The 15,415-nt window shown below is 39.9% G+C and overlaps 1 protein-coding gene across 1 annotated transcript in view; it reads right to left on the bottom strand.

Moving 5' to 3' along the window:
* The window catches only part of arrdc1b (arrestin domain containing 1b), a 39,373-nt gene that overhangs the window by 2,589 nt on the left and 21,369 nt on the right, over positions 1–15,415 (bottom strand). The window contains exons 2-8 of the mRNA XM_073478578.1: positions 15,149–15,259; positions 9,878–9,928; positions 4,471–4,625; positions 3,935–4,117; positions 3,172–3,348; positions 1,608–2,070; positions 76–464 (exon numbers count right to left, since the gene is read on the bottom strand). Coding sequence (XP_073334679.1) covers positions 400–464; positions 1,608–2,070; positions 3,172–3,348; positions 3,935–4,117; positions 4,471–4,625; positions 9,878–9,928; positions 15,149–15,259 — 1,205 coding nt within the window. The 3' untranslated portion in view covers positions 76–399. The remainder of the gene's footprint in view (positions 1–75; positions 465–1,607; positions 2,071–3,171; positions 3,349–3,934; positions 4,118–4,470; positions 4,626–9,877; positions 9,929–15,148; positions 15,260–15,415) is intronic.

Genomic DNA, 15,415 nt, shown 5'->3' on the forward strand with positions numbered 1-15,415 from the left:
ACAAGCTTTCAGTGTGCCGAAATCGTTCAAGGCATCACAGATGCAAAAAAATTCACTGAAAAAACATGATTGTGCCCCATGAAACAAACATGTCCATTCACTGAATATTCTAAATGCTGTACAATGATCCAAAATACTTCTTTTAGGCACAGTGATGTTCACCCGCTCTGTCTGACACTACCTGGTGGGACATGAGGTGACATTAAAAACTTATATTCAATATAAGATATGATCCCTTTTTACGTATTCGAGGACAAAGAAATAATCTTTGGGGTGTTCAGGGAAGGGGTTATGGTCCATCCTCTTTAACCCAGTGTGTCTCTGTCCTGATTTGTTGTGAGGCGAGTACAGACAGGTGTGGGTGGGCGTGGCCACGATGCTTTATCACCTGCTTCTTTTCTACTGTCTGCTGTTGAAGCTGGAGTTGGCGCTACTGCAGCTCTCCTCGTAACTGGGCGGGGGCTCTGTAACAGAGAGGAAAACAAACATCAATATAGTTAAAGTCCTAATATCTGTTCCACTCTTACCTACTGTAGTAAAGTATCTGTAGGTCAGTGGATTTTGTCTCATAGGGTTTCTTTCTTCTGAAATGCTGTAACAGTTTTCTGCAGTTTTCCACCTTTGTATTGTAAGAGTACAAGCCTTTTTTACAGATATTTTGACTTGTCGTGGTTGGAAAAGCAGTCTATATAAGCAATAAACAACAAAACTCATGGAATATGTTGTTGAATAGCAAAAAACGCTTCATTTTAGCTGGGTTACAGATGTTAATCTTTTATCTAGATTCTTCCTACACAGACAGGCAGTGACGTGGGATGTGGGATATTTAAGGATTATATGTTATAGGATTATTGAGTTCAACTGTGAATGCTTCAGCAACCCACGTGAAAATGTGTGACAGAACAGCAGATGTCCTGGCCCACACATTTTGTTGTCCAGATCTAAGAAAACATGTTTGTTTGGTACAGACCTCAACAAATGTCACATCATCATTATTTCACTAATTGTGAATCATATTCCGTGATGATTTTACCAAATCGTGCAACCCAAGTATAGTACCACTTGGGGTGTCAGGTCATCCATCACTTCTTTTCATTTCAAATGTCAAATGTCAATGACATCAGACAAAAACAAACAGTTCATAGATCAACCTGATGGTTACTTTGTTGCACACTAAAATAATTCTATTTTCTATTTTCAACATACTGTACCTTGTATTTACTCAAAGATAGTATGACCAATTGTCAGAGCCTTGCAGGTATCCATACAGGTTTAGTCTTTAGCAAAGTGATATAAACTTGTACCAACAGCTCTGGTGTTTCTCTTGTTTGATATAAAACTTTGCAGCTGATTCTGAGAGTACTTGTGTTTGTCTTATCTGTCTTATTACTCATAGGAGTACAAATAACAACACTATTACATGAATCTACTTCTGAACCAACATAAGCAAGCATTATCTGAAATCTTTAGACTGAACTTCAGGCGACCCATTACTTGATTTGATTGTTGCCATGACATGAAATGATATTAAAAGCATCGACTTTGATAAGAAAGAGAGACTCTATAAATATTATTCGGCCATCAATCTAATTTGTTGAAGAACTAACCATGAGGGTAATCCCAGCTGCTGTACTCTGGAGGCAGGATGAGTGAACAGGAAGTGGGGATGGGTGTCACGTCTCCCTCAGTGAAGAAAGGTATGGTGGCCCCAGTGGACACACAGAACAAGGGAGCGGAGGCATTGGGCCGTCTGTGGCTTGGAGGAAGTGCTGCGCCGGGTGCGTGGCTGAAGGCGCTGGGAGACATGGTGACCGGCTGACCTGAGGAATCCTGCTGAGAGTGACTCTTGGTGGGAATCTCCTCACTGGCCACGGCGCCTGCACACAGCCCCTCCTCTGGCTCCTCCTCTGCCGGCGGGGCACTGGGTGTCACGCCCGCTGCCCCTGGCGCAATTGTCGCACAACAGTTGACTGGACTGGTGGGCACGGGCCTTGATGGAGATAAGTTCACAGCAATGTTCCCAATGTAGATGGGCAGAGTGACGACTGCGTCTGGAGATTTTAGTGACACCTGTAACACAGAGATGAATGAGGAACGCGATATAATTAAAGCTCATTACATTCTTTTGTCAGTGTTTAATTGGACAAAAATGATTTTAAATATAACTCAAAATACAGAAAAAAATATCAGCTTTCTGGCGAGGCTGCAGATTGCAACTAACCGAATTCTCCTCGTCTCACCCTCTGCTACTGTGGCCAACAAAATCGTAAAAAAAAAAAAAAGGTGAAAGGCCCTCTCTAGGATAATTTCTTTAATCTGTAGATTCGCATAAAATAATCCTTCATTTCAGAGAGGAATTCCAGGTGTAAGAGCAGCACAAGGACAGAAATAAGTACAATAAAAAATGATATAGAAATATGAAAATATACAAGATGCTCATTTATTTTATTTTATTTTTTGCTCATTTGCATTTCTTCATACTTGTCCCCCTCACTTTTTGTTTTTTCCATGGGATTTGGTGACAATAAGGTAATTAAAAAAATAACACCAGCCTTATCCTTTAAATATACTACATATACTATCCAAACCAGACAGTATCTGCCCGACAAATACAGTCAATACAATTCTATTAGCATTAGAAGAAAAGAAAAACATCACCTTGTCTGCTCACAGAGATTCTACTCAAAAATAGAAAGGAAACATTTACTTTCTTTATCAGCTACTGCTGAATGAGGCTGAATGTTATAGTTCTGCAGAATTTTATTCTTTCATGTTTAAAGGCTTGAGAAAACAAATTATATTGAATATTACAGCAAGTACGGGAGAGTACTCTACAGCGAGTTTACAGTGAGTGGGAGTCATCAGTGATTCACAGGTTTCAATCTGGAAGCTCTGAATACAGTAAACAAAGATATTATTCACAAGCGTGTCAAGAGCTGGTCTGTCAGAAAACAAACCATTACAAGCTGAAAAGTAGATGCAGCATACCTCGCTGCTATATAGCATTTGCATTGTTTACAGCAACAACAAGCCCTTAAATCTGAAATGCTGCTGAATATGTGTGGGCAGCAGCAGGAACAACACAACAACAAAAATTCAGCTGTGTTCACTCCACTAGTTGAAAAGATAATGAACTGAGCTGAGAGCTGATGAGTATGCACACACTCTAACCTGAATGAAATAGTCGATGTCTATGAGGCTGCAGCCAGTCAGCGCTGACTGAGGAAGAGGAGGGACGATGATTTGCTCTCTCCACTCTGCGTGTTTTCCTGCTTTCACTCCAGCTCCCTCCACCTCTGCGATGGTCCGCAGGTCAAACACAGGCCGTTTGGTCTTATAGGTCACTTTCTGGTTTCAAACATGGACATAAAAAGAAGTTATGGTGACGTCGAACCACTTCACCCGCCTCAAGCTACTCGCAAGGAAACATGAACCATTGAAATAGATCAAGAAAATCCTCTATTATCTTGAGTTACAGAGATGTTATGTGCACCCACATGAAAGGATTATCTCTATCAATGGTTATGTTAGAAGCTTCCCAGCAGAGATTTATTTTACGTTCTCAAAGGTTATTACCCTCTAAAATGGAAATTTCCAGAGGGCAGTGCACACTCATAATGGTGCTCATTATAATGGTATTTGGGATAGGACAAAGGCTATGAAGACACACATCTGTGGGTTGGCGAGGTGGTTTATGGTCTTTGTTAAGAGCTTTGTTTCTCATTTTTCTTCATTGATTTTATGATCTAGCAATTTTTTTTCCACTCAAAGCACTGCTCTGTACTCAACACCTGTAAAAACAAGAGTTTGCAAAGAGAAAATAGAAACAAAATCATATTTCCTGAGTTGGCTCATTGCAGAAAGAAGTTAGCCTATTTACCAAATGTATGATGGTAAAATACACAACTATTACTGATTATATTCAATAATCTACCTGTATGAGACTGGCCAGTACACATCCTGTGTCCTTTCCCGACTTGTTGTGGATCTCCGTGGCTAACTTGATGACCTGACCGGGGATGTAACCTCTCAGGTCACTGCGAGCTTTCAGCATCAGGGTACCCGTCTTCACCAGGAGGTAGTTGAACTTCTTAGTGGTCACAGCATAACTTGGATGCTGCAGACAGAGTTAGAGGATAAATGTTTGTTTGCGCGTTGTAAACAATTAAGAAGCCTCATTAGCTGATGCCGTGCTGATATTCTATTCCTGCTTAGCTCCAGAGAACCAGGAAACTCTCAGTCATGATGGGAAGAGAATGATAAGTGAGTAATGCCATGAAATCAAATAAGCCCTCGACCAAGGCAAAGGTTGTTCAAATAAGGAGATACGTTACAGTGATTGAAAGTCCTTTGTTCTTCGTTTTTAACTCCGAGATTTACTGATCAGGAACAGAACAGCAACATTCAGGTTTGTAAAGGAATAAAATAAGCATAGAGATAATCAATGAGATTTGTGCATTGTACACTTACTTCAATGTCAGGCACCTCGTTGAGGTTGAGCAGGTTGAGTAGGTAGAAGGGCCTTTGGGCTTTGTAGTCTTTAGAGAAGCGGGGCGTGTCAATGACCACCCTCACACGGTAAATGATCTTCCCAAAGGGTCCCTCGTAGGATGTCGGGGCAGCAACTGGAGAGAGGATGGTGAAGACAATAGACAAATTAATTTGACAGTGAAGATATTGTAGTTTCCTACGTAAGGACTGCAAAAGCCCACGTTTGATGTATTAATCTAAAGGTATATAAAAAAGTTATCACTTTCAAATGTTAACGTTTCAAATGTATCTTGTATAACCCATGAAAATATGAAATGCTGCTTAAAGTAAATTGTGAAACATAACATAGACACTAACATAGACACATGCTGTTACAGCCTTTCATGTGCACAAGTACGGCAAAAACTATTCTTTTTTTTTCTGAAATAATTGATATTATACGATTGTGTAAAAAAGAGACAAAGAATTTAAGGAAGGATTAAAGGGGAAAAAGTAAAGGTTTGATCTGCACCAGCAATTTCCATCACTAGTGGGCACTCAAAGTGGGCTGGGATCAAAAGATAACATACAATAAGACATTTGTAGAGACTTTTGAGGGGAGGAGCCGCTACTCAGCTGCTCAGAGCCGGGAAGAGTGTCGAAGGCAAAGCCAGACCCGAGGAATAAACAGTCACATCGGATTCTGCTCTGATCTGACGGAGGAGAGCTCAGAGATTACTTTTTAACTTTTCACTCCTGTTTATCAGCCTGACTGCAGCAGCGATTTGCTGAGGAGTCTTCCGTTGTCAGTGCTTATGTTATGTTGACTGCTGACTGGAGCAGCTGGATGGGAAATGTACTTTTATTTCATGGAGACATTACAGGGAGGAGAATTGCAGTCTCTGGTGAGTATCGAATAGTGAGTTTACCTGGATTTAAACGCACAGACACACACACACTCCTTTTGTGCTGTTGCTGGCTAACGTTAGCTCATGGCTAATGTAGTACTCTGGCTGTTTGGGGCGCTGCATACAAATAAACACAAATGATGTAGTCCGTAGTCAAACCTGCTTTCCTGGTAGTTAATACACCATTTAACAACAACGACTGCTGATGAACATCTATCTGACTCAGGCACACATGCTCACACACAAGGTAGTTTTGAAGTTTAGTTCATGTTAAGTTTTTTCTCATTTGCTGACTTCACTAACCTGTAAGTAGTGGCGGCAACCTAATGAAACGCACTGTTACCCCGAATAAACTTGTGGATTCCTCTGGGTTTGAGACATTTGGGATAATGTACACAATTCAACAAAATGTATAACAAACACAGTCGTTTTTATTTCAATTTTAATGCTGAATTTCTACGTATTATATCTTTAAATGAACACATTCTTTAACAAAAGATTGCAATAATGCAATGCCTTTAAAAAAATTGGATTCATCAGGCTAAAAATGTAATAGATTATACTTTATAATGTTACTAGTAGGGGGAAGACAGAGCTGGATTTGTCCTTATCCACACAGACCTTTATCAGAGCTGTCACAAGATGTAAGTCCTTCAGACTGATTTCTGCACATCTCATCTTGCATCGAAAGGACACAGACTGTTTATGTGACTTACGGAAAGGACAGTGAACAAGAGGAAACAGGGGGGGAAAATGCTGGAGGGAAGGAAATTTTAGAAGAGGGAGGTAAAAATAACTATTTTGGGAGAAAGCAGCCAGACAGACAGATGGAGAGAGATATTCAGATCCGGGAGAGAGGGGGAAAAAAAACCCTTCTGGCAAGTACAATCAATTTGCATATAAATTCCCAAACAGGATATACAAAAAGGTGATTAATAGGTTGTCAAAATTAAAGCTGAGCCACTCTCACCCTCACTAGTCTAATGTGTTCGTTTTTTCCCGCATCCTCATTCAGATGTTAATGTCAGCTAGGCAGGCAGCTGCTCCAGGGACGAGTTTGCTGCTGCTGTCAATAAGAATTAACCATGAATGGTGGGCTGTTGTTGAATTGTTGCAGACAGACTGACAGGGGACAGACTGACTTTCTCTGGGGACACACCTCAGTGAGCTGCTGGGGGTTGGTAAAAGTGGCAGAGGATTGTTTAGCCTGACTTGTTCCTTCGAGCTCAGACAGGAACTTCTCCTGGTTCTTTAGCTGCTGTTGTACTTTCAAGGTGACAACTTAATTTCAACAGGAAGTACCATAACATCATCTTTTAGGATGGACTTTCAGTCTGTATCTTGAAACCTAGTAAGCACTTGTTGATTTGCATTTTGAGTTGTAAATAAGATCTTGACACCTGTGTTAAATCTGGGCTTGGTTTTCAAAGTGAGAATAATTCATGTTCCCCAGAAGATAAATCCTTCTGACATTTCCCCTAGGGCCACCATGAGGTTCACTTTTTTTTTTAACTTGGACTGCCATTACATTTGATCTGGACAGGAGCTGTCGCGATACATCAATATTGATGAGAACTGCGATACTTATATTACACAAATGATAATATTGTGTAAGTTATCCAGCACCTCTTAAATCATTTCTTTGTCCTTCCTTTCTCACTTTGTCATAGCAGGTAGCGTTAAAGCAGCTGAACGCTGGTTGCCACCCACCATAAAATAGGATATAAAAAAGAAGAATAAGAAGAAGATGCAGTAACTAGCTAACTAGCTACAGTACAGTTTTTGGGATTTCGTGAAGATGAATTTGACGGATCGCATTATCTTTTTTGGTTTATGATTGAACACCGGCAAGGCTAGCTACACCTTGGGTTTAGATGGGGAACATAGTAAACATTACCTGGCATATACCAGCATGTTATGATTCTCTGTGTGAGAACGTTGGCATTAAGGCTCAAAGCACTGCTGTAGCTGTAGACTCAGTCTTAGTTCATCACTTCAACAGCAGTATGGCTCAATACTTATCTCTTCCTAATTAAAAGTTGAAATATAGTCATTGAAATGCTGTTGATACAAAGATTATATAAAACCTAAATGTCTGAAGAAAAGTTTAAGTCCTTATCCAAATTTGGCCCAGTATACAGACAAGACATCTTTCAACCTGTTAATCAACAAATTATTCATTACTTGTCAACGACTGCCAATTTGTGCTTGAGTTCCACACACACAGTTCCACTAAACTTTAAAATTTGAATTTAGATCTTGACTTCAGAGGTGTACAGATCAAGTAGAGAAGGATTTTATCTGCTAAACAGGGGAGTAAATTAGTTGTGAGAAGAAATCTTGTTTGGAGGTAATACTTTATGTGATTTCAATAGGTCTGGCTTATCAGGAAAAGCAGCACACATTTCACACAGGTTTTCTAGCAGCCAATAAGACCCCCAAACCCCAAATTATCTAGTTTAATTTAAAAAATCTGCAATTAGATAGGAGGATAGAGATTTGAAGGCTGCTCTTGACTTCTTCTATGGAACTAGATAAGCAGCTGCTCACCAGTTATTCAGTTTTTATTCTGGTTATCTGTATGAAAACAAGGATGCTTAGATAGTATGAAGAGGCTCATTTACAAAGGATAAAAGTTTGTAGCACTCTATTAACGTATATCACTTGTATTCATCTCCTTTGTTCTTCTCTCTTCTCTTCCTGAACTTGTATCCTGTGTCTGTTTGGAGTTAGGCCATCCACCATTTTATCTAACCCTATTTACTCCTCTAAGTGTCCTTGTACTGAGTTTATCTCAGCCTACGCCTTCCTCTTCTCTTTGAATTTCTTTGTTCCCGCAGTGAGAAATCATCAGGCGAGAACAACACCTGATGCCTCGACTCCAGATAAATGAGCTGGGCTATTCAGAGGAAATTCTGTTAGACCTCCCCTGTACAGCTTTGTTAAACATACCACAATTAACTTTTAACTGGTTATCAAACGGTTATTAAACACTTAAGTAAATACTGATGCCCCAAAATTTAAGTTGAATCAACACCTCTCTAAAACACTACAACAAATACTGAACATTATAACCTTCATATTCTTCTCATACACCCAAGCACACACTTTCACACACTGATGGCAGCTGAGCTGCACATCAGGAGCACACTGGGGTTCAGTCACCTGCTCAAGGGCACTCTGTCATGGTGTCAGGAGCTGAAACACCACTGTTGTGATATCTGGATTGTGCCTGTCATAGTTGCGTTAAATTAAAGTGTTAGAAATACTTTTTGTGTTTGGCTTATATGAATGACTTACTTTTCTTACTTTCCTTGAAAACAACATTGAACCATTAGTGTCAGTGTAAACAGTGTAACAAACATTTAAACCAACTTAAGGTCTCTATCTCTCCGTCCTTGAGCAGGAACAGCTCTTAAGTTGCTCTGTGTTTTCATGTAACTCCTGGCAGTGCTTTTACACTGCATTACTTGGTCACTCCAGATGATTTGGTTCTGTATATTCATCCATTAGAGCTTCTTTGATTTCAGTGGGGGATCCTGATCAGATGCAGAATTTCAGGGAACTTCTTACAAATATCAGATATTGACCATGATTCTCTATGTATATATATTTGCATGTGTTTTTATGTTGACATGCTTTCATATCTACACATTAATACATATCAAAGAGGGTAAAAACGTCATTGTTATCATCAGCTCATCACATCATGGCTCATTCCATCTAAATACTTCTACTTGAAAGATATTCACGAGCATATCAGTGTGTTTGCTATACCAGCAGGGGGCAGTAGGAGACACTTGATTCTCCTATGAACCACTTCTCACTTGACAGTAGTTAACATGCCCTGTGCTGATGCTCTCGAGACTGAGAGCCTGATAGGAGGGGAGGGCAAAGCATGGGGGCATGAAGACCAATTAAACAGTGACTGCACAACAGGAGAGGGAACTAAAAATATCCTGAACCCCCCTGTGCTTCAGCCCACGCCTCAGAGAATGGTGGATACTAGACAGACAATGTATGTGAGCCCTCACAGGTGCCAAGTATGTTCATATGATCTTTGTTTTATTTGCATGTTATATGGTGTTGTAATTTTATGTCAGCCTTCAGGAAAGATCAACTCAGATTTATAATGTACTTGTAATCGTGTGGAATAGATTCATTATCCCACTGAGGCGTCATATTTGGCATGTTCTTCTCAAGTCTCTCAAACATTAACTGTGTAATGATCCTTCACACATTGCACTATCACAGATCTGCGTGGGTGCGTCTGCTTTGTGTCAGAGAAAAAGGACTGTAGGCTGAACACTTTGTAAGTACACATGCCAGAAAAAGTCCAGTGTTATCAGAGGTTATCACACCTGCATGCTTCTTCCACGAACGTCATCTGGGCCTCTGATAAAGCAGGTCCATGGGAAAACTATTACAGAAACAGAGGCGGCGCCTCCGACATGGAGGAATGAGGTTAAACAGGTCATTAAAGTTAATCTCAAACTTACCTGGAATGAGAAACTGGAAAGGGAAACTGTGTTCGCCTGCCACCAGAGTTCCTGTAAAAGAGGAAGTTTTATTAGCTGGACAGTAATAGAAAAAAAATGCTAATGACTTTTACAGGTACTCATATATTGACAGTTATCAGGATGTCGGTGACTGTATTTAGTTAGACTCTGTATATCTTGCATTAAAGATCAGATGTCCACGTGAGGCCCCCTGTCTGTGCCGCTCACCTACTTTCCCAGAGGGATGGAGTTTCTGTAACAAACAGGCTTTGCTGTTCAAAGACAGCTGAGCCGAGATGTTTTTTGCTGCGGTCAAAACATGCGACTGAAACCAATCAGCTGGTGTTAGAGGAAGTGATAAACTGTTGGTCGTGTTGCTGGCAAAGTTGGAGCGTTTCTCAGCAAAGTTAATCAATGACTTACAAGCACAGGGAGGACAGCAGTGATCGACCCAAGACCGAGTGCATTCTTCAGCGGGTCATTGTGCCAAGATGGCCCTTATAGATTAAAGGATAAGCCTTCTACATTTTTGTTTTTTTCTTATTGGCAAGACGACCTACCCTGTCTGCCCAGTATCTTCCTACTAAAGACATAAATCTTTACAAACTTTTTTTTTTTTTTCTTTTTAAAGGCTGAATAATTCCCTAAAACAGCTGGACAATGTAGTCTGTAGCTAATGTTTTTCGAGTACTCTAGTATTTACATGACAGAGGAATAAAATATATCAGGCTTTCGACAACCAAAGATCTGTTAACAATAACAAAAATATCGAGAATAACCACGCTTATAAGATGTAGGCATTAAAAAACAATTCAGAATCTCATGCAGAGGAAGAGAATGAAATGAACACTAGGAACTAAAAAATGTAATTAAAACATATCTTCAGACTTTAAGAGTTCAATCAAGCAGTGGTGCAGAAAAAAACAAAAACCCTTTGAAGTGCAACAATGTCAGTCTGCAAACGTTGTATTTCTGATGTTATCAGACAACACAGGGTAATCTGAAGCAGAACTTGCTGTGTTTTCAGAAACACATGTGGCATTCTGAGGATCTCAACAGGAAGTGCAATCGAGCATGAGGAGGTGCTTGGGACCAAAACAAACTATGTGAAGTACATTTTCTGAGATTAGGAATTTGTACGATAAAATACAAGCCCTCCGTTTGCAGTGTTCAGATATTGCACCAGTTGGCTACAATACCCCACCCACAACCCAATTTTCCTACTTTCGGTTTGGACTTATATTTTGAGTGTTTTCAAAGCTTATCCAGAAACTAGATCCCAACTTACCACTAGGCTCAATAAACACCAAATGTTGTAAACAATTATCAACTCATCCAGATTCGGCTGATGCTGCATTAATTACATAATGTAAAGACCATTACTCATACTTGTTGACTTCATAAGCTCAGTTAAACTGCTAACAAGAGTATAAGACACCAATAAATGCCTTTTCATCCCTGTCATACTAAGAACACCTTGAGCCAGCCTGGTTATTAATTCTCTAGATGAGCTGACGGCCCAATTAAATTCTTCTAGACAGCAACATGTCTCACCTCATTAGGGACGGGCACAACTTTTTCCGTTGGTTTCAGTTTCCTGAGGGGAAGCACTGTGTGCTCATTTGCATCATGTTTACTGCTGGAGGAAGCAGTCATGCAACAGCCACTTTGTATATTCAACAGCAGAGAATAGAGCTTACACAGGGACAGACAGAAACACTGTCTGAAAAAACGATGAAGGAAAACAACCAACAGAGGGCTACATTAGATTATATAGGGCAAGCTGCTGGAGGTTCTTACCCAGAGTATACAAACCCTAACCTCATGTGAGTTTTCATCTCACTCAATATCAATCATAGACAATTCAAACTCAGCAGTAATGAATAAAAGTGGAAGTTTACAATAGAATAGTCAAGTTTAAAAAATGCTAAAACTGTTTTTTATATATTTATTATACAAATGTTGATTGCACAATGTAAGCTACAGAATACTGAACCCATCTGCGTTTAGATTGGGTCCCAATAATCCTCACTTTAAAAATGACTGGAGATGCAGTCAGGCTGGTAGGCTGGCAGCCTGGCACCATTTCGATCTGCTTTCACGTCTCCATTAGAGACTAGTAAATGGGAACTGTTAGTTCTTTGAATGGCAACAAATGACTAGTCCTTTCACTTTGCTAAAATACAAATATTTCAAGATTTTCTCACTGTTGTGGTAGACAATTAATTTATCTTAGCATATGAGTAATAGCCTAGAAATAAATGACTGATTGCATTGAGAACCAGTGCCTAGCCTGTTAGTGGTGTCAGGCCTTTTATAGACTCTTTATACACTTTCTTTAGTTGTGTTTTATGCCTAATGCTGTCTGAATATAATGCAAGGTGACATATAAAAGACCTTGTACGTACTTGTACGTCTGTTCTCATTCAGAACTGTGAAACAGCGATGTTGCACTGGTAGTTCTTATGATTTAATTCCCTTTCAAACATAATGACAAACAAATACTGTCTGTGCAGAGATATGTAAAGATTAATGAGTGGATAATTTAAAATATTGAAAACACATGAAATGCTACAGTGAGTCTGTCTCAAACGTGGCCTGAATATAAAGCTGTCTGTTTCTAAAACAAATCTTTAATTAACCACAATCAAACTGTCGCAGTGAGATCTTTATTCCCTGAAGGTCATTAACTGAGAGCAGTGACAGGATGAAGAGTAGACACTGACATCACTGGTCTTTACTCCTCCAACCGTCAAGCATCTGTGGCATACCACATTATCAGCCAGCCAAAGTGAGCGTTGCTTGCTTTGTGCAACAGTGTGAGTGTGTGTGTGTGTGTGTGTGTGTGTGTGTGTGTGTGTGTGTGTGTGTGTGTGTGTGTGTGTGTGTGTGTGTGTGTGTGTGGTGGTCGCTCGGCCCTTGGGGGCAGAGCAGCCCATTTTCGGAAGAGAATGGGATACGGAAAAATGACAGAGATAAAGGAGAGCTCAGAGGGAAGGTGTCTGATGAATTATTTATGTCTTCCTCTGTTTGGAGTGTGGTTCGCCTGGTGGTTTACTGAACACTGTGTTTGTATGTGTGAACTAAGATGCTGAATGAGTTTTAGACAAGCTTCAAAGATATATTATTTATTTATTTTAATTTGCATTTTGAGTAATATAAAGTTTTTGCACATCTTGTGAACAGCTGTGTCAGTTTACCACAGACAGTAAAAGTGTTCAAGAGTTGAGGTTTGATATCCAACCCAACTATTTCTTTCATAAAATTTATAATTCAGTTTAATCATAATTCAGTTAAGGTGGACCCTGGCTGTAAGTTTACTATATTTATACTGACCATTTGAGACTCTGCAGATAATGAATATGTTTTTCTACTCTTTTAAATAGTGTTACAACACCTGTATCCATGCATCATTCAGAATAAAGCTCATACAGTTGTATGTCAACAGGTATGTTGCTTTGTGAGGCAGGTGTGTTCACGTCTGTGCCTGTTTGTCGGCTCAGTTTGAGTAATATGTGCCTGCTTCAATGCCTAATTTCCACTTCCCTGTTTGGTATTTGATAGAAGAGTCCTGATTTGAATCACGTCAAACGGTACAATAAACAAAGCTGTTGTAATAACATGTTCAAATGACCTTGGGCCATAATAATGGCCTGAACTTGTTTGTAGAAAAGTGAGACAATCTCTATGAATAAATGTGCAGTATATGTGTTGGTTTCAGCCAATTTATTCTGAATACCAATGTTGAATATCTGTGTTAAGTATATTTCATATATCTATATGTATATATTTTATTATTGGATTCTTAAAACTTCTGCATTGACAAGCAGTATTTTAATGATGTAGCTGGTCAAGCTAACTTGAACTACTTCATATGCAGTTGTGCTGATTAAAGGTCCAGTGTGTAAGAATTTGTGGCATCTAGCGCTGAAGACCTGCTCCTCCCTACTAAAAATGCAAAAAATGCGAATGTATGTCTCTAGAGCCAATGTTTGGTTTGTTCACTAATGTAGAAACATGGTGGACTCCATGGAAGAGGACCTGCTCCCTCTGTAGATATTAAATGCTCAATCTAACAAAAACACAACGAAACTTAGTTTGAAGTAATTATACAAAAATGAAAACATCATAATAAATATTATATTCAATTTCTGGCCCCTAAATCCTACACACTGTGCCTTCAATCTACAATAATACATCATATCTTTTATGTAAACTTATAAAATGCAAGTGAACTAGAATGTATAGGTTTCATAAATGCAGTTGAATAAAAAGTACAATAATCCTAGCTGAAATGTAGTACAGTAGAAGTATAAAGCAGCATAAATGGAAACAAGTACAAACACTTTAGCATTCTACTTGATTACTACACACCAGTATAGTATGTAATGTAACAGGTGCACACCACATGTTGAAGGACACGGTCCTGTTAGTTAAACATTGAACTGATTCTTGGTGTCTTAACCAGCATGGATTACATGCTCTAATGACTGCCATTAACTTCCACAGTGGATTTCCCTTTACAACAGATTTCATGCATGCATGGCACATTTCACCTTCTGGCTCTGGGCGGTATCAGCATCGCATACAAAAGACGGAAGATCACTCTCACAACAATAGGTCCTGTAAGCTCTTGTTTCCGCGGGGCAGCAGGGCCTCGGAGCATCAGGGCAGGATGGTACCCAGAGAGTGGAGGGAAAGATCTAAACCTGTCCTCTGTGGAGCATGTCCAACCTGATGACCATGTCGCACCTCAGGGAGGCAACATGCAGAGAGGCAGACTGGAACATCCCTGCATGGGACAGTTACTCTGACTGATTGAGGCTGTAACTCTCTCTACAGGACTGAAAAAACCTGCTGCTGCCGCTGTGAGATTAGGCCTGTTGCAGCAGATTTCCCATAAACCTAATGAGGTGAAAGGCAGGAGGCTTCAGTCATGTCACACAGGGATTGTTATGACAGGGATGTGGAGGCTCTGACATTTCAGTGCTCTCAGAGGAGATGGATATAACAGTTTGTTTCATATAGGGGATGTCAGCAGGGAATATACAGTCACATGAACATAAAGGTGTTGTGTTGTTCAAGGGCCACACAGGTGTTTTACAGATTTACACCATTTCACTTTTAGTGTTTTACTTCCAGGCAGCCATTGGTATCCATTCACTGTAGTACACATGAGATGGATGATGTTTCTTAATAGTGTACACAAATATGAATGAAGATCAACAGCAGCCAATAAAGTAAGAAGTCTGTCTGCTGTTCGGCCCTCACCTTTGTCAGCAACGGACAACGTGCTGTTGAAGTACTGCTCCTCCAGAGCCCACGAGCTGTCGTTCATTTTGTTGGAGATCCCACATGAGCCCTGACAGTTCACCTTGATGGCTGTGAAAAACAGAACAGAAACAAGAGTCAATCTACTGTCATTGTAGGGCTGCAACCAAGGGTCGTTTTCATTATTTATTCATCTGCAGATTATTTTCTTGATAAGACACAAGAGCCAAAATGTTTGTCCGACAAACAAAATCCTTTTGGACACAT

The sequence above is a fragment of the Pagrus major genome, chromosome 12 (genome assembly GCF_040436345.1).
Source record: "Pagrus major chromosome 12, Pma_NU_1.0".
NCBI lineage: Eukaryota > Metazoa > Chordata > Actinopteri > Spariformes > Sparidae > Pagrus > Pagrus major.